The 19,845-nt window shown below is 49.3% G+C and overlaps 1 protein-coding gene across 1 annotated transcript; it reads left to right on the top strand.

The window, feature by feature from the left end:
* The first annotated feature begins 5,111 nt into the window (after positions 1–5,111).
* Positions 5,112–7,769, top strand: GPR25 (G protein-coupled receptor 25). Its single transcript, XM_032793590.2, has one exon. The coding sequence runs from the start codon at positions 5,183–5,185 to the stop codon at positions 6,263–6,265; it is 1,083 nt and encodes a 360-aa protein (XP_032649481.1). The 5' UTR covers positions 5,112–5,182; the 3' UTR covers positions 6,266–7,769.
* Positions 7,770–19,845: the final 12,076 nt, after the last annotated feature.

Here is a 19,845-nt window from a genome sequence, read left to right as displayed (position 1 = left end):
AGAGCAGAACTAGTTGAAAAGGTCAGAGTGACACTCCACCCTCAGGCTCCAACCATGACCTGCATGTCCTGGCTTTAGTGGACTTAAATCAGCCCCTTAAAAGAGTTGCATCGAGAAATGTGAGTGTTTCACAGTTAATGTCAGTTAATGACTGAAAAGGAAAGAAAATACAGCATTAAACCATCAGCATTTCGTCTTAGATGCTGGTTTCACGACAGTGGTGTTTGGTATATGGGTGTTACCATCACCTGGGTGTTACATTTCTCAACACTATGCTGCTGGGTGACCCTGGGCATGGCACTCTGTGCCTCAGTGTCCCTTTCTATAATAGGAGGCTAACACTACTGAACTGTCACCCCAGGGATCAGTGAGGCCAAGTGGCTATTTCTAAAGTGCTTTGAAATCCTTAGACAGGAGTTGCTAGCAATGTGCAAAATGTTTTTAGAGGCAACTGACAGCACAGGCTGCCCAACAGTTCCCATTATAAGACCCTGCTTTTAGCTGCTGTTTATTTTGCCAAACTGACCTTTTGGGTTGAAATTTTCCATGCTGTGTCAGCTTCAGGCTGAATTTTTTTTTGTGGGGAAAATTTCAGCCAAAATGACCCAGCCGTTCAGAGAACGAGACTAGGGGGAAAAACATGGGGTTTTGCCCATGTTATAAAATTATCAGATTTTTTTCTTTGAACAGCTCTAGTGGCTCCATGCTTTGGAGCAGGGGTTGGAATTTGGCAGAGACTTGACAGAGGGATGCCTTTGTGTCAGGGATGTGCCTTTTGCAGTCCCAGTGAAAATCCATCCAAGTTTGTGAGACTGAAAAATCACAGTTTACACCTGCTCAGTAGAAATGGCTTTGATTTTAGCAGTTAAAACTCCAAAGATTTTGTCCTCCCTGAGCATGTGCCATCTCATCATAGCTGCTACGTGTCCCCAGACTGTGCTTTCAATGCCCCCATTGGCACTCGAGGAGGAAGCCGTCTGATTTGAGGGTAGAGGATACAAAACTCAGGCCAGAAGGGAGGGAAAATATTAAACTGGGACAAGGTGTTTGGTGAGACTTGAACTGGCTGGGAAATGGGACTGAGCACGGGGGGGAGATGGGCGCGGAGGGAGGCTGAGACTTGGAGCTGGTGAGGAAAACAAGGGTGGATTGGGAGCCAGGTAGCTGGGGTGGAATGCGGATTGGAGGAGTTGGGGAAGGGGGAGACTGGGACTGGCTGGAAAAGGAGCCTGGGACAAGGAGCCAGGAAATGGAGAGGTTGGGCAAGGAGTCGGGGTGGAGTGGGGAGGAAGCAGTGAGGAGCTCAGGAAGGATGACTAGGACTGGGGACCAGTGGGGGTGGGGAGGAGACAGCTTGGACAAGGAGCTCAGAGCAGGGGTGGGCAAGGAGAGGTGTCACTGACTGTGTGTTCCACATTTTCTGGGTGCCTGACTTGAGACCCTGGGGGCTGAGTCACTGAAGTGCTGAGCACTCACCACTTCACGACAGTAAATGCGAGCTATGAACACACAAAGTGCTACAGAGTGCTACGTGCTCCGAAAAACCTGGGCCTAAGTGCCTCCGCTTGGGCATACAGAACTAGTGATCACTTGTGACCTTAATCTCTGTGCCTGAGCTCCCTCTGGAAAGTGGGGATGACACCTCCCCCATCTCACAGGGTGGGGTTAAGAGATACGAGTCCTGCATCATAAGATGGGGGTGGACTAGCTGACCGTTGCGGGCCCTTCTCACCTTGTGGTTCTACTGCAGTGATGAGTGCCATAGGAAAGCCCATGAGGAAATCAAGAATTCTATCTTCAGAGCAGCGTTTGAACAGTGGACAGTAAATATATTGAACAGAGGATGAAATAAAATATTGACTAGCTGCTCATTAAATGAACATTATCCAGTACTGAATGAGCCAGGGGTCCTGTGGAAAAACTAGCTTGTGATCTGGTAATTAAAGACTGCATCATCACGCATCGCACTGGAGGCTGAATTAAGGATGCAGGGCTCCCTGAATTCTGACATTTCCTCAACTACTTGATTTCGTTATCATGTTCTTTGAGCATAGTTTGTGTGTAATTGTAGACGAAATCAGAACTTGGGCTGAACCACAGCATGAGATCTATCCAGCCTCCTACAAATGCTCAGCTTTGGATTCAATGCTGGGCTGAATTTTTGCCGTTTGGGCTAATTTCCATTTGAAAAATAAACTAATATTAAAGGCTAACTGCCCGGAATGGGCCTGTTCACGCGCTTAAAGTTATGCATGTGATTTAGTATCTTCCAGAATGGGGGGTCATAATCCGGGGCAGTTCCAGGCCCCAGCACGCCAAGTGCGTGCTTGAGGTGGCAAGCTGCGAGGGGCGCTCTGCTGGTCACCGCGAGGGCAGCAGGCAGGCTGTCTTCCGTGGCTTGCCTGTGGAGGGTCCTCTGGTCCTGCGGCTTTGGTGCCTGCGGGAGGTCCACCAAAGCCGTGGGACCAGCGGACCCTCCACAGGCAAGCCGCTGAAGGCAGCCTGCCTGCCGTGCTTGGGGTGGCAAAATCCCTAGAGCCGCCCCTGGTCATAATGAAGAACCTTTGGGTATGTGCAGCTCTCTTATTAGTTGATAAGAAATCTGTTTTCCCAGTCCTCATGATCTGATCAACTTTGATTACACATAAATCAAATAAAATCCACCACTAAACAAGACCTCTCCAGGGAAAGGGTGTGGGCAACTGAATGTTGTTTCTTACATTGCATCCAGTCTAGCTGTGCAAGCAGACCAATATACCTATGTTAATGCAAAACCGGTTGAAGTGTTACCTTATTTGGAACTGCCGGCCATAAGCACCAGCGAGAAAATGCCACCTGAAATGAGTTGCATTTGCAGTTCTAACCACATCTGTCTCACTCATCTCCTTTCTGAGAGTGCCTCATTTATACTCGCAAACAGATTTAATCAGTACTGAGGATTTCTCTAACCCCAGCCTCCTTTGGATAGTGAGGGCTCACTATTCCAATTCAGTGAGCTCCCCAAAAGCAGGAGTCAGACCCAACAATCATGGGACTGGCTGAAAAATGCATGAGATTTGAGCAAAAGGAGAGACGTTTTTTAGAACTGTCTTCTGCTTAAAAGCAAACAACTTTATGAGGAAGCTTTTGCTCTCCACTGGTTCCTGTAGCTCTGTGTTGGTGTACGGAAGGGAAGAACCGGGCATAACAATAGCAATGATTACCAGGGTAGAGAATTTCTACGATTCTGGCTAATCTAGAACACTGCAAAATGTCTGAGAACAAGGTTAGGCTCAGACAATGTCATTTACAGGGTTCTGGGAACACTCATGTTTAAACATGATCCTGGTTAATTTTTCTACTCTTGACACCAGCAGCACATGGAGGAGGGAGCCGCTCTAGGCTGAGCGGTAAATCATGTACACTGAGGACACTGGAACCAACCCTAAAAAGCTGGAGAAACCATACCAAGATGCTGCCTTGCTTTGTTGCTTTATATCCTTGATGGGGATGCTAGCTAGCAGCCTCACTTCCTAAGGTATTGCTTTTAGTGGGGGACATTTAGGGTGCGAATGTTGCTTTAAAATCCTGTTCACCGGCTGCTTTTATTTATACAGCATCACAAGAGCACTTCACGGACAAGTAACGAGACAGGATACCTGCCCCAAGGTTTACAATAAATGAATCAAGGCTAAAGGATAGGTACAGCCAAAGCCAGAGGAATTAACAGGGTTATTTAAAGGGGACCTGCAAAAAATATTGGGCTTGTGCCCTTTTTTTGGTTTAAATTTTTTTTTTGTATTTTCTAATGATTTTTAAGCATATCTGCTTTAAAAATACCAAAAAGAAATTCTGTCATTATCTGTTTTGGTTTTTTGTAAGGTCTTTGATGGCTGGGGTACTGGCAGGAGTGACAACGCAGAGGCCATATAAGTGAAACTTGATTAAATGTGTATACTAAAGCACACTGGAGTTAATGAGAGTCTTTCCATTGACTTCAGTGGACTTTGGAGCAGCCTCTAATTGAAGGGGGACTGGTTTTTATTCAGATTCTGTAAAACTCTCATTTGGTTAATTAGATCAAATGTTCAAGAAGCACTTTGGAGAAAAATGCCTTTGTTAAAGTTTCAACTCTCCCACCCCTTCAGTTCAGAGCCAAGGAAAGTAACAAGTCAAGGGGGAGGAATCGCTCAGTAGTTTGAGCATTGGCCTGCTAAACCCAGGGTTGCGAGTTCCCTCCGTGAGGGGGCCATATAGAGAACTGGGGTAAAAAATATGTCTAGGGATTGTTCCTGCTTTGAGCAAGGGATTGGACTAGGCGACCTACTGAGGGCCCTTCCAAGCCTGATATTCTTTGATATGATTCTAGGTGCCTACATCATTTATGATTTGGGGGGAGGGGTAGCTCAGTGGTTTGAGCACTGGCCTGCTAAACCCAGAGTTGCAAGCTCAGTCCTTGAGGGGGTCACTTAGAGATCTGGGGCAAAATCAGTACTTGGTCCTGCTAGTGAAGACAGGGGGCTGGACTTGATGACCTTTCAGGGTCCTTTCTAGTTCTATGAAATAGGCATATCTCCATATTAAATTTAAAAAAAAACAGGGCTCCAGCTAAAAGCAGAAAGCACCAGACATAATATTCTCAAGCTCTGCAAAGAGAAAAATCAAGGTGGGAAAAGTAACCCTTCAGGCTATCTACAGACATTGCAAAGCAGCAACTGTATCTCCCACTGGTCCTGTTCATTCCATTTTGCAAGATTTGTAAGTGCTGGAGGAAAGAACTGGGCCTTGAAGGGTTTTGTGTTTGCAGGGTGTTTTCAGAAGAGCATTGAGGGCATTTTGCACTTCTGGCCTTTATTTGCTTGTAAATTCTAACCCTCCCTGTCCCCCACTGCCCACACAGGCCCTCTGTCATGCACTCTTTAGTTTTTCTATTTTTCTTTTTTTTTTTTGTTTCCAAAATTAAATCTAATCACACTCACTGATACCCCCTCCGCCCTGCCATTCTTGCCCTCACGGCAAGAGGAAGTGCATGATATTGTCTTAAGAAGATTTCAGAACAACAAAAAACCACTCAGATTTAAACACCACCCAGTTAGCTACGCAGTTAGCGTGCTTCCTCCAGCCCTGTGCAGGTGCCTGAAGAACACTCTCCAGCAACTCTCGCATTGCACAGGAGCTGCTCAGTGGGGGAGACAGCTGTAAAATGAAAACTGAAGCCTGGACTGGAAGTCATGAAGCATCTTCTGCTGTCTACTGGGATTATAATCCCCTCCAAGATACCTGTCCACCACAGGACCTACCCTACGCTTGTGTCTACATTCCCATGCTCTACTTCATCGCTTTCTTCATTGGCTTCATTGGCAACCTCTTGGTGATTGTGCTGATGGCCAAGAAGAGAGGCAGAAAGAGGCTGGTGGACATGTTTGTCCTGAATCTGGCTGTTGCCGATCTGGTCTTTGTCCTCACCTTGCCTTTCTGGGCAGTGTCAGCAGCTCATGGTAACAAGTGGTACTTTGGTGAAGGCCTGTGTAAGTTCAGCAGCTTTATCATCTCTGTGAATCGCAGCTCCAGCATCCTGTTCCTAATGGGCATGAGCGTGGAGCGTTACCTGGTGGTCATGAAGCGTGTGGACTCCAAGTCCACTGGGACCAAGAACTGTCTGATCATTGTCTGTGGCTGCATCTGGGCTGTCTCTCTCCTGCTAGGCATTCCCTCTCTGATGTTTCGGAAGCTGGATACCACTGGTGAATTGTGCGAGGATGAGGACTCTGTCGCCTTCCAGGTGCTCAGCCTGGCTTTGCTCATCTTGACCTTTCTCCTGCCGTTGGGAGTGATCTTATTCTGTTATTGCTCCATCTCCTTCAAGCTGCTGAACCACATCAGCCCAGGAAAGGGGACGAAGAACTCCCTCCAGATCATCTTCACAATCATCGGTGCTTTCATCTGCTGCTGGCTGCCCTTCAATGCCTTTAAAGCATTCCTCTTCTTCTCCTTCATGTTCCAGGGAGCAAATCTGTCTTGCAGGACATTAATGGCTCTCAGGAGGGGCCTGACCATCAGTGCTTGCTTGGCCTTCATGAACAGCTGCGTAAATCCCATCATCTATGCCTTGATGGATCGCCATTTCCGACGCCAGCTGCTGCCACAATGGCTCCGGGTCTTCTGGAAAGTGCCACAGACAAGGCAAACCTCGGGCTTGTCCTTCTCATCCACTACTGAGTCCAGCCTCATGTTCGCCAGCCGGAACAAGCCATCATCGCCTGCGTTCATTCGGCCAGAGATGTAAGAGGTAACGGGTAGGTTTACAAGCCTCCACCCTGTGGGGTGAGGCAGGCTAGGTAGTCGCTGTTGCTGCTTCTTATGTAGGTAAAACGCGCGGGTTATTCAGCCAGGTTTCAGGTTAATTTTGACAAGGGCTTTTCTTTCTTGACAGATGTCCCTCTAAAAGCATTGCTAAGCTACCCCCCAGGTCTATATAGAGCTGTAACGCCCGTCTGTCTCACTAGGGTGTCAGCAGAAAGTTAGTGGATCCACTTCTCTTCTGCCGTAACTCCACTGATGTCCAGGGAGCTGCAGCAGCAGAGTTTCACTCAATATTCTTAGAGGTTATAACACAGGTTTTGAAAAGCAAGACACTGAAGATTTACAAAGCTGACTAGGGGATTTAGTCACACAGCTCCCAGTGAAATGAAAACCTCACCTAACAGCTGCTCTCTCCTTCCCCAGCACCCTTGGGAGAAGAGGGATTCTCCACTGGCCTTGCCTTCCTCTGCTAAGGAAATCAAGCACATGCAGTGCTTTCCCCAGGGGCATTCACATGCATCCCAGAAATACAGTGAGGGTGAAACTAGCCTGAATGCAGCCTCACAGCCAGCAGAAGCATCAGGGTTACTTAAGCCTGGTCTATAGATCCACCCAGCTACATTGCTCAGGGATGTGAAAAATCCACCCCCCTGAGCAATGTAGTGAAGCCGACATAACCCCCACGTACAGACAGCGGTAGATCAATGGAAGAATTCATCCGTCAACCTAGCCACTGCTAGTGGATTGGCTACAGCGATGGGAGAATTCCTCCTGCTGGCGTAGGTAGTTTCCACACTGAAAGACTGCAGCAGTGCAGCTCTGCCACTGAAGCGTTTCACATGTAGACAAGCCTTAGGTTTGCTCAAGCGATGACAGCACACGCTCCCCAGGAGCTAGTAGCAGAAGGAGGGGGAGGCAGCGGCAGCAGCAGGGCAGGATGTGGCACTCCAAGTAGGTTTGCTTGAGCAACAAATAGAGAATTCTAGAGAGGGTAGGGGCCAAATTCTGGTCTCATTTACAAAGCCAGAGAACCAATTCTGCCAGTCTTACTCGCAGGAGCAATCCTTGCTCACGTGAGTAGCCCCACTGATTTCTATGGCCCACATCCTCAAGGGCATGTCATTGCCTAACTTCACTGGGAGCTAGACCCCCACATACCTTTGGGAATCTGGCCCTATGTGCTTATTTGCGTGATCAAAGCCTGGCAGGTTTGAGCTCTGATGTCTGTGGGTTTCTACCAGGGAAACCAAGGTTGGAATCAGACTTGAGATGTACATTGTAAAACTGAATGCCTTAAATGTGTATCGCCACCCTCTGAATGTCTCGCTGAGTTATTGCAAATTCAGTAAACCGTGGCTGCTTGCTCCTGTTATAGACATACAGTAACAATGAAGGCAGAATTACTGAAGTTGTGACCATGTGACAGATCCACATAGCGCTCTCTCTATTAAGCAGTTGTATAATAAAGATGCTTTATTAAACTTAACACAACTAAAAATAGATCTGGTAGTAAGAATCTGTATGTTTAATTAAAAGAAATTCACAATTAAAATAGCTCCGTTCTTATTACATAGTTGTGTAATAAATATGCTTTAATACTGACTTGATTTTCTGAGTTATTTTACTGAATCTAAGGAAGCTGATCTGGTATCTAAAATCAGCATGTTTCAAGATAGACCTATTCAGCAGTGCTGCCACTGTACATTTACTGGTTAGCCCATGAGAATTATTTGGGTTACAAAACTTTTTTTATACACCGCAACCTCGATTTAACGGCACCCGATATGACACCAGGGCCACCTGGAGGAGGGGGAAAGTGATGCAATTTGCCCAAGGCCCCGGGCCCCACAGGGGCCCTCACGAGAATGTCAGAGGCTCCCCCTGCCCTGTCCCTGGACAGAGCTAAAGTGGCCTGGCTCCAGCGGGGCCTGAGCTCCTCCCACTCAGAGCTGTGTGATAAGGGGGCGGGGCCTGAGCTCCTCCCACTTGGATCCACGTGATAAGGTGGCAGGGCTGCAAGCTGCAGCCGAGCGGCAGGAGCTTGGGTCCCGCGGAGCCACGCCGCTGCAGCGCTGTCCAGGGCTACTCTTGGATGTGGCTCAATGAGGTTCTGAAGGATGGGGGGAGGCAGGGTTAAGCGGCATGGTAAGGGGGCCAGGGAGGGGGAAGGGGTTTGGGGGGGTCAGGGCACAGGGAATGGGGGTTGGATCATGGGCATTCCAGGGGGCTGTCAGGACTTGGAGGGGGGTTGGATACGGGTCGGGGCAGTCAGAGGACAGGGAGTAGGCCCGGGATGGTGGGGGGTGGGGTCTTGAGGGGGCAGTCAGGGGACAAGGAGCAGGGTGGGTTGGGATTCTGAGGGGAACAGTCGGGGGTAGGAAATGGGTGGTGGTCGATGGGCCAGGGCCAGGCTGTTTGGGGAGGCACAAGCCTTCCCTACCCTAAAGCTCACTCAGCACTTTGAGGCTTGCAGACAGCTATTTAACACAAAGAGCCAAGCTGTTACTCTTTCCCTTAGAGCTATCATCCCTTTCACTTCTCAAATGATGAATTATAGTCTATATTTAATTTCAGTGCCATAGGAAGATTCATGTCAGAGGAGGGTAGCTTCATTAAAATTAGCCACTTTAGATTAACAGTGATAGAGCCAGGAGAGCCATGGGGGTGGGATCACATGAGAAGAGCAGTATCCTACACCACCTACCTCCTTCCCAACCCTACCAAGGAAGGCCCCTCCCCTGCATTCCCCGAGGCTCCAGAGGGTTAATTCAGTACAAACTTTTGTACTCGTGACCCCTTTCACATAGTAAACCTCTGAGTGCAACCCCTCCACCCTGCTTATAAATTAAAACCACTTTTTAGATAATTAACACTATTATAAATGCTGGTGGCAAAACAGGGTTTGCGGTGGAGGCTGATAGGTCACAACCCTAGTAATACCTTGTGATCCCATGAGATATCTCGACCCCCATTTGAGAATCCCTGGGTTAATTTACTTTTAGCACCCTGTGTCCATTCACATGCAGTGCTATTTTGTGCATTTCAGTTTCACAACATAGGCTCATCCAGATTCTGAACAAGCTTAAATGCTTAGTTCGTGGAGTATGTACACAAGTTATACTAAAGACAAACCCACAGTAACCGTCTCCAGTTTGTGAGGGACCCCATGGAAGCAGTGTGACGATGCGGTTCTGGTGGGACCCAACTGAGGGTGCCAATTCAGGACCAATTGCTCAGACAGGTCAGTACAGCCCAAGGCTGGGGTTTTTCCACCTCTAAGGCAAACCAACCAGCCAGACAAGAAGACTTCAGTTGTACCCCACTGGCTAAACCACAGTCACACAAGCAATTTCCTTAGACACTCCAGTCTCCCAGCATCACCACCAGTGCCACTCGTCCTGGGGATGAATGTTATGAAACCAACACCTCAATAATAGAAAAAGGTTCTCTTGACCAAAAGAATCAAGCCCAGACCCAGGTCAATATACACATCAGATCTTACCACAAATCACACTGTTGCCAATCCTTTAGAATCTAAATCTAAACGTTATTCATAAAAGGAAAAAGATATAGATGAAAGCTAGAATTGGTTCAATGGAATCGATTACATCCAGTAATGGCCAAGTTCTTAGTTCAGGCTTGTAGCAGTGATGGAGTAAACTGCAGGTTCAAATGAAGTCTCTGGAGTACATCCCCTGCTGGGATGGGTCATTCATCCTTTGTTCAGAGCTTCAGTTGTAGCAAAGTCCCTCCAGGGGTAAGAAGCAGGATTGAAGACAAGATGGAGATGAGGCATTTGCCTTATATAGGCTCTTCCAGGTATAAGAACACTTTTGTTCTTACTGTGGAAAATTACATCAAAATGGAGTCTGCAGCCACATGGCAAGTTCCTGCACAACCCTGCTGAATTGCAAGGTGTATCTGCCTCCTCTCAATGGGTCAGTTGTGTAGCTGATGGTCCTTAACGGCCATCAAGCAGGCTAGCAGAACTAACACCAACTCATCTGGGATGTTTCCCAGAATCACAGAACAAAGTTGAAATACAGACAGTATAGAGCTAATAATCATAACTTCAACTACAAAATGATACATACCTATAGACAGCATAATCATAACAGCAACCTATAACCTGGTCTTAGACACTCTTATATGACCCACTTTACCTAAGATTTGGTGCCACTATAGGACCTTGGTTGCAACCATGTTCTATCTGGTTCCAGATTATATCAATGATGTCACAGACAGTTTCTAGGAAACAGATTAAGTTCATGGAGGTTAAGTCCATTAATGGCTATTAGCTAGCATGGGTAAGGAATTGTGTTCCTAGCCTCTGTTTGTCAGAGGGTGGAGATGAATGGATCACTTGATCATTACTTGTTAGAGTCACTCCCCCTGGGGGCACTTGGCATTGGCCATATCTGCGTAAGACAGGATACTGGGCTGGATGGACCTTTGGTTTGATCCAGTATGGTCATTCCTATGTTCTAAGCTAAATGAACCAAAAGTTATGGAGACAGATATGAGTCAAGGAAGCCAGCCAGAGTATCAGAAACCTGGAAAAATCTCTGACTGGATGGGTTCAGGCGTTTGGTCACAAGCTAGAGGTGGTTCAAAAGTTTTGGATTTTTTTTTTAATCAGAATTTTTTAATTGTTTTTTTAAACAATCAAGCACAGCAAACAGCAAATATTTGGCTACACACTTCTGAAACCCCAAATCATGTCAGGTTTTGGGGCGGACTAATTTCAGCTTTTCAGTTAAAAAAAAAACACAACAAATTCTGAAGGAAGCAGACATTGTCCGTGATTTTTTCTGTTTTTAAAAACCCTTAGTTTTTGACCAAAAAAAGTTTTCATGGAAAATATTGTCCAACCTTTTAATGAGCTTTAATGCTTTTTAGCACTAGCTGATCTTGAGAACCAGTAACACCTTGTAAAGGTGACTTGAAAAGAATTTTTCTCAAAACTGGGTTTGTGCGCAGATGCGGAAGGTTTTTATATGTTTGTTTTTCCCAGGGCTGCTGAGGGGAGGGGGCGCGGGAGCAAGTGGGGCAATTTGCCCTGGGCCCTGCAGGAGCCCCCACAAGAATCTAGTATTCTATATTATTGCAACTTCTTTTTATGGAAGGGGCCCCCGAAATTTTTTGACCCAGGCCCCCTGAATCCTCTGGGTGGCCCTGTATAACGCAATAAAGCAGTGCTCCAGGTGGGACGGGCTGCGCACTCCGGTGGATCAAAGCAAGTTCAGTATAACACAGTTTCACCCATAATGCAGTAAGATTTTTTGGCTCCCAAGGACAGCTTATATCGAGGTAGAGGCAGTGTTGAGCTCCAGCCAGTTCGCAGGAACTGGTTGTTAAATTTAGAAGCCTTTTTAGAACCGATTGTTCCAGGACAACTGGTTCTGAAAAAGCTTTTAAATTTAACAAAGGCTCAGGCAGCTGTCCACTCGGCCCCAGCTCACTTCCCCCTCTCCCCTGAACGCTCCGCCCTCCTTCTCCTCCCTCTCCCCTGCTTCCTGCGAATCAAATGTTTGTGGGAAGCCTGAAACAAGCAGCATGCAGGTAAGCTGGGTGGGGGACCGGCGCATGCGGCCGAGTCCAGCTCCCCCTGGCCCTGGCCGAGCGCCACAGTCTGGTCCCAGCCAAGCACCCCTGGCTCGGGCTGGTCCCGGCCGAGCGGCTCCAGCCCGGCTCAGGGAGTCGGGCCCCGTGGTGCCGGTCCTGGTCCTGGCAGAGCGGACCCGGTCCCAGCCCCAGGCAGTGTGGTAAGGGGGCAGGGAGCAGGGAGGGGGCGTTAGGTGGGTTGTGGGGGGGGTGGATGGGGTAGGGGCAGTCAGAGGGCAGGGAAAAGGGGCAATGAATGGGGGCAAGGGTTCCGGGGAGGCAGTCAGGAAGGGGCAGGGGTTGGATGAGGTAGTGGAGGCAGTCAGGGATAGAGAGAAGGGGTGGTTGGATGGGGCAGGGATCCTGGGGGGCCATCAAGGATGAGAGGAGGGGTTGGATGGGGCGGCAGGGCGCAGTCAGGGGACAGGGAAGTCGGGGATGGGTCAGGGGTCCCCGGGGGGTGTCAAGGAACTTGGGGGGGGTGGAAGGGCATGACTCCCCAGGGGGGCACAATCCCCTCATGAGGTGAGGAGCAGGGAACCTGTTAATATTTTGGCAACTCATCACTGGGTAGAGGTGCATTATATTTCCCTGACTTCTGCTCTATACCACGACCTTCCCACAACTTCTAAAAGCTCCAGCACAATAAACCAATTGTCTTGCTAATTAAATATCAGTTAATTCCTGAAACCTTGTTTGAAGTTTCCAGCTACCAGAGATGTCTGTGACACTCTTGTTCAGTCCCGGTAAGTGTGTTTTTACTAATCAGCTGCCATTTCACTCACACTCAATAACTTAATTAAATCCCACTGGACCTCTGTGTCAGGGCATGTATCAGAACAGAGCCCCATGTTATTAGCCTTGCAGTGGGTTCTCCCTGGGAAGGACACCTGTCATACCAAAGGGAAGTAGCTTAGACAGCAGTAAGAATGTCTAAGGATCTGGCTACTCTTCAGTCTGGGGTTGTGACTGGAGCACGTGTAGACATACTATCCAAGCTAGCTCATACAATAATAGCAGTGAAGCCAGGGCATCATGGGCCTTCTGTACCTTGTCCAGCCTCCCCCATCCCATGCTGACAAGGTGTCACAGCAGTCTGCTGGTCAGACCGCAGACATGCCCTAAGAACATCACGCTCTGTTCGAAATAACAGAGCTCCCAGAGGAGCTGCCATAGTGGGTCTTCATTTTCTATCTGATCCAAAGTCCACTGAAGCCCAGGGAAAACCCGCAAGACCCACCCCCTCAGATTGGCTCAGACTGGGAGAGGGCTTATGGCTTGGTGGTTGCCTGCTCCCCACACTCACTGGCAGGCTGGCTGGCAGTGCAGAAGCTCAGAGTTTTCTCCGAGACTTTGTTCTCAGACTGAGATCCACCATAAAGGAGCAGAAAGTGGGTCCCACCCTTCCCTTTTTCATTTGCTTCTCAGGCATTGATGGTCCAGTAAAGCGATTATTGTTTTGGCATGTTCAGTCGCCTGCTGGTGTCAATAGCTATGTTCTCAGTAAGAAAATTTGCTTCCTCCTCAGATTGCCCTTGATAGACCCCTAGGCTTTAAGGCCATAAGGGATTGCTATTATCATCTAGTCTGTCCTCCCGCAGAACGCAAACCAGAGAATCCATAAACCCCAGGGAATTGGCTGAATTCAAAGGGCTAACGTGCTCTGCAGTACCCAGTGAAGGCATGACCTGGTCATGGAGCACAGAAGTAACAGAACCAGGACTCTCAGTTCAGGGCAACTGCACCTGTATTTCCCCCTCATGGTCCAACAAGGACATCCACTCTCAGGCTTCTAGATCCCAACCATCACCTCTCTTGGGCGAAGACCCGCATCTCTCTCCCTCCTGACTGGGGTCTTTCCAGCTCCACAGCTCCCTGCCTGCACTGGGAGTGCCCCAGCTCGGCAGACTGCCAGAGCATGCTGCTTGCCTTCCTTCCTCAAAGTCTCTGCACAGCGCAGTTGCCACAGTTAAGTTAGCACACAGCCCTTTTTAAGTAAGCACAGGTATTCATAAGGTGAAAGCATTACAGAGAAAGCAATAAAAGAACCTACACGCCTGCTGATCAGCTTACCAGAGCTCACCCCAACTCCAGCAAGGGCTTGCTCAGGTCCTTCAAACCCCACCAAGAGGGTTTCCCTGTGTTCATAAGTTCATAACAGCTGTTAGCTCAGACCAAGCACCCCATGGATCTGAGCCCCTTCTAAACACAGCTTGCGCCTTTGATCTCAGGGCCCTAGGAACTGGTAATCAGCAGTCAATGAGCTCCAACGCAGCTTGGGTCTGGTGGGGAGAAGTTACTGTCCCTGCATCCCAAGTACTTCCTAGGAAACCCACTCAGCTAAGAGCTCAGTCTTGTCTGGCACATTGGTTAAAAGAGTCCTTCGGCACTGATAACACTTCCTGGAGTTTGCATTAGCCCTGTCTCCCCCTAGAGTTGTTCCCTACACTCCACCCCACAATAACTGACATATTAACATTTTAATGCAATGACCTCCTAAAATACTGAAACTGAACTCAGCTGGCTTTGTCCAGGAACATGCCCTCTCTGGCCCAGCAGGTTTGAACACGCTCACTGAACTGCACTACGGCCCTGCGATTGATAGCACAGATGGTCCCAACAGAACAGCTCTAAACATGGGGTAGAGAACCAGGGCAATAGCTGCATGGTTTTGTAATGAATAAGATACGTGCCTCAGTTTACCTGCTCAATATTACTCTGTCCGATTGCGTGGCGTTGAATGCAAAGGGGTTGTTAGGAAAAAATCAAGCAGGAAACAGCACAATGGTCAGTGCTAATATAGCTCAGGCTAAACAACTTCAGGAGGACAATGGCTGGACCATGAGCAAGGGCAGATGCTTTCGAGGTGCCAGCCTAACATGACCCAGCTGTTTGGCCCAGGCTAGAGACCCATTGGACAATGGCTGCCTAGAGAGGATGGCGCCATGGGGTGTGTGTCAGACAGACAGATCCGGAGCTAGGTTGTGTGTGCAGCAGGCCTGCGGCTGAAGGCACAGGCCCTGCGGGATGCAGCTGAGGCAGCTGGATTCATCCCTCCTTTGGGAGGAGCTGGCGTGTGGCCCCATCATGATGTTAACCCTTTGCGCTGCTCATTGTGTACCTTTGGGCGGATGGACCGTACAGCTGTTTGGAAAGAGCTGCTGTGAGTCCCTGTAACCAGCTGCTGGCCATGGCTCCCAGGGAGAAGGGTCAGGCCCTAGCAGCTGGAAATGGGTCTGTGGCCCTGGGATCCAGTCTAAGTAGAGGAGAGCTGCAGGTTCCATGCGGGGAGAGGTGCAGCTAGCAGAGAGCTCCTGGGGCAGAGGGCACCACTCGCCCTGTCACCCAGCAGCATGGTGGGTGGGCATGGAGAGTCCTATCTAGGTAGCCAGTCTAAAGGGAGGCCACCCAGGGAGGCATGCAGGTCACTTGGAAGAAGCCCCCAGACAATTCGGGGGACAGAGGACATGGGCAGCATCTTTTCTGCCACAAGATACAAATCTATCCCTTGCCATCTCCTTTCTGCTCCTTGTTGCCCCCCCTCCATCACTGGCACCTTCTGGGGACTCTGCTCCCCCCCCAGATCCACTCTCCCTGGGAAGTTCAATAATTGTCCCTCCTCCTGGGTCTCATCTCCATTCCTCCCCCTCGCACAGGTTCTCTTCCCTGTCCTTCCCCTCCCTCCCTCCCTCCTTCTGTCACTTGCTCAACTCCTCTCTGCCACCTACCACATCCAAGGGTCTCCTTCTGGCTGTTGAGACTCACGAGTTCAGTGAGATGTCCCACTGGCAGGCGTGAGAGCAGAGTCAGGCCCAGGATCTGCTCTCAGGTTTCCCCTCTCCCTTGGGAGGACTCCTCTGCTCTTTCCCATGAAGGGTCCCCCCACCCTGCATCCCCCAGGTGCAGTCTCTGAGTCTCACTTTCCAGCTCAAGCTTAGGGTGTCTCTCCACCCCCCTGGAAATTCTCCCTACTTGTCTGCCCCATCTCAGCCTTTTCCTGTCCAGTCCCACTGCGCCCAGCACCCCCCCAGTCTGACCCCTGCTTCCCACCCATCTCCCAGCCTCTGACCCATTCTGCATCCACTCCCCTTTAGCAACTGGTGCCGCCAGCACCAGGCAGCCTCCCTGCTGCCTCCGCTGCATCCTATCCTGCCCCTGCTCCCAGACCTGGTGCCCTGCCTGCTGCCAAGCCCCTTGAGATGCTCCCAGTATTGCCAGGTGCTATGGGTCCCTTACCCTGTGGAGAAGAGCCAGCTGGGCCCAGCGATCATGCATGCAGTGAATGCCAGGCCCCTGTGCTCCATTTGGCTCTGATGCCTGCTCTGCCCTGGCCTCTGCGGCAGCTGCTGTGTGACTCCTTGGGGTGAAAATCCTGCCTCCAAGCACACAGACATGCCAGGTGCTGGCTGACTGGGATGGGGCTCCACTTACCCTCTGTTGACCCCTGGGCATGAGGGGACCAGTCTGTTCCTCTCCAGCCCCCTCTCCATCTACCCTGCCTTTCACTCATACTGCCCATCCTCAATATGGGATCCTGCCCCTTCTCCTTCCTGCCTCAGCCATGTTATCCTGAGCCAGGCCCTCTGCATGGGCAGTGTTTCAGCCCGAACTCTGGCTTGTGAGAGCAATGGGCTATGGTGGCCAGTGTTAGCAAGGGGGCTGGAATATGGGGCAGCTTGAATCACAGTAATATGCACTGGATGACACCTCTGCCCCCACTCCTGCCCCTGCTACCAGCTCCTACTCTTGGCACCCTCCCTGCCCCAGCCCAGGTTCTGGCTGGGAGCCCCACACAGGGCTCAGGGTCCTCTCATGCCCTGCCCAGCCCAGCCAGAGACCAGCAGCGGGGTAGGGGGGAGGCAGCCAGCAGGGGAAGAGGTGGCTGCAGGAAAGGGCAGATGCCTCACAAAGGCCCCTGCTGCAAGATTGACAGATGACCCTGATCACTGAATACTGCCTCTCAGTGCAAAGACTTTCCCTCTGCTGCCCTTGCTCACATTGGTGTGACACCCCGGGGAACAATCCAGACCACTGAGGGCTGTGTCACCCCTGTCCTGCAGCCTGGGGTGCCTTGCAATGCCTTCCTGTAGTAACTCCCATCTGGGCTGCTCAAAAACAGGCTGCCAGGATGCAAGCCACACCCTGAACATCTGTGTGTAACTGCAACCTGCCAGCCATATTTGGGTTACACTCTGGCTCTCAACAGCCTTGGTTACACTGCAGGGTGACCCCAACACACCATCACTCCTGGATCTTCCCTCAGAACTGTACATCCTGTACGGCTCAGCCCTCTCCTGGACAGTACAAATATAGGAAGTCTGTTATTCCTTTAAGGGAATAAGATACCAGCTTGTTACCATCAATAGTTACCCAGACACTTTAGTTTAAACACACTGGATTAGATCAAACAGTAATAAAAGTGTATTAACTACAAAGAGATTTTAAGTGAGTAAAAGTAATAAGACATAAAAGTCAGAATTGGTTAAAAAAAAAAAAAAGATAAAACACTTACTAATATCTATTTAAGAAACTAGTTTAGTTGCAAAGAAAACATTCTCACCACATGCTCCAGCAGATTATTGCCCAAATTCTGAAGTCTGGACCCCTCCCCTAGAGGCCAACAGCTGTTTCCCTTTGTCTTCTGAGATGTGGAGAATGAGGTGGGCAGGGGGAGAGAGAGGGATGCCTTAGGGTGTCAGTCCCTCTGCTGAAAAACATTTCCAGCTGAGGCTCAGAAGATAAAAGGTCTGTGTGGAAGGATGTTCCCTGCTGTTTTTTCACCTGTTTGAACTTCCTTTGTTTCCCTTCCTGCTTGACGATTTTGTTTCCTGCTTAAATGCAAATTAAGGCCAGCATCATGGGCAGCGGGTTTCGTAGGCAAGGGAAGGCTCAGCCGACCCAAACTACCTGATGTGGCCCCACCCATGCTCCACCCCCAGGCATGCTCCTGCCTGCCTGGTGTTGTTACCTTGTGGTGGCCCAGAAGTTGGGGCAGGCAGAATGAACCTGGGAGCTGCAGTGCGCACAAGACCTGCAAGCACTTGGTCTGAGGGCAGTCCAGCCGCGCCTCCTGCCCTCCCGTCCAGTGCTGGGGGTGCTCTGTCCATGCTGCCTGCCCAGTGCTGGGGCTGATGGCTGTGAGGGTGCTCCGAGCTCCCATGGGGGAGGGGGAAAAAGGGGCAGGGCCTTAGGAAGAGGGGGAGGAGCCAGGGGTTAGCTCCCCCAAGCGCTTGTTCACCTGCCGCCCATGGCCAGCACACATTCCTTCCTTTGTTTAGGACACACCTTACTTGTGTCTGGACAGGGCTGTCAGGTTTGGAATATGAGTAAATAACATCCTATGGGGGAATCTTATAACTTCCCATAAAACATGGCCACACATTTTACCAGCACATTTTGACCAGAAAATTCTGAGTTTTCCAATGATATCTTACAAGGCATAACCTGTGCAAAGATTACACTAGCATATAATATGCTAACACAGGAGCATAGTCTGTCACACTTGCCCCTGGAGGCAGCAGGTCATGCCCTTTCTTTCTGGACAGGGCATTTTTCCTACATAGACACAATTTCCATATCAAAATCTTATACGCCCTTGACCCAGTGTCTGATGCGTCTGTACACAGTTTAAACACATTGTCAAAATCTGGACTGGCTAGAACAGGCTGCTTAGACAAGATTTTCTTTACCTTATCAAAACCTTCTTGACATGCCTTTGTCCATACAACATTGTTAGGCTTAGTCTCTTTACATTGATCTGTGCAGATACAATGCCACTGAACCCACACAAGTCTGCCTTCCGTCAGAGTGTAGCAGACCTATGAAAGATTGGATCTGTTTTTTGGTTTGGGGTACAGGCCAATTTATAATGGCGTCAACTTTCAAAGGATTAGGGAATATTTGACCTCCCCCTACCCAGTGTTCCAAGTAAGGAATTCTGGCTGCTCCAATTTTACACTGAGCAGCTTTTACGGCTAGCCCTGCCTCGGAGCTTTGACAGCATAATTTCCAAGTGATTTTTGTAATCACATCGAGTGTTGTGAACACTGCGATGTCACCCAGATACACCCTCTGCAAACCATTTAACACTGGGTTGATGAGTCTCTGAAAGGTAGCTCCTGCATTAATTAACCCAAATGCTAACACTGTGCACTCAAAGTCCCACATTGGTGATGAAAGCAGATTTTTTTCAGTGCATCCTTATCTAGAGGAATTTGCCAATAACCTCTAGTTAAATCAAATGAACTGAGACAAGCTTTGTCTAAAATGGCCAATATATCATCTATTCTAAGCATAGGATATACATCTGGGACTATGACAGCGTGACACTCTGTATCCTGGGGGAACACCTTGCACCCCCATGTTCATCCTTATAATATGATTGTGTGGTAATCAATGCAAAGTTTATCATGTCGGGTGTCTTCAGAAGGCTCTTGATGCACCGAGCTTTGTTGTTACAGTAATGTTATAGGTCGTAATTTCATGTATATCGTTATGAGGCTGAAAATCCTTGTGGCTTAAAAAAAGCCCAGGTAAAACTCCCCAGGAACAGAGGTGCAGTTTACTCCTCATCAGGGCACCTATGGGACAAACCCAGCCCAGCCTACCAGGAACAAAGGACACTGTCCTAGGCAACAACAAAGGGTCTGTTGGACTCTTGAGTGAGTCACCCCCCTTCCTCTGGTCAGTCAGGGACTGCGATAAGGTAACACTCACCTGACCCTGAAGGGGAGGGGCAAAGCCAAGAGGGAAGAAATAACATGGTAAAGGGGAGAGACGTTTGCCATGCTCTTCCTTTCTCTTTCTCCTCGATCTACAGACATCACCACCGAGAGACTGAAGCGCTGATCTGATGCACTTAGAGGAGAGGAAAGTGATCAGGATCAGTCAACATGAATTTACCAAGGGCAAGTCATGCCTGACTAACCTAATTGCCTTCTATGACGAGATAACTGGCTC

Source organism: Chelonoidis abingdonii, chromosome 4 (genome assembly GCF_003597395.2).
Source record: "Chelonoidis abingdonii isolate Lonesome George chromosome 4, CheloAbing_2.0, whole genome shotgun sequence".
Lineage (NCBI taxonomy): Eukaryota > Metazoa > Chordata > Testudines > Testudinidae > Chelonoidis > Chelonoidis abingdonii.
This window is presented reverse-complemented; position numbering and strand designations above follow the sequence as displayed.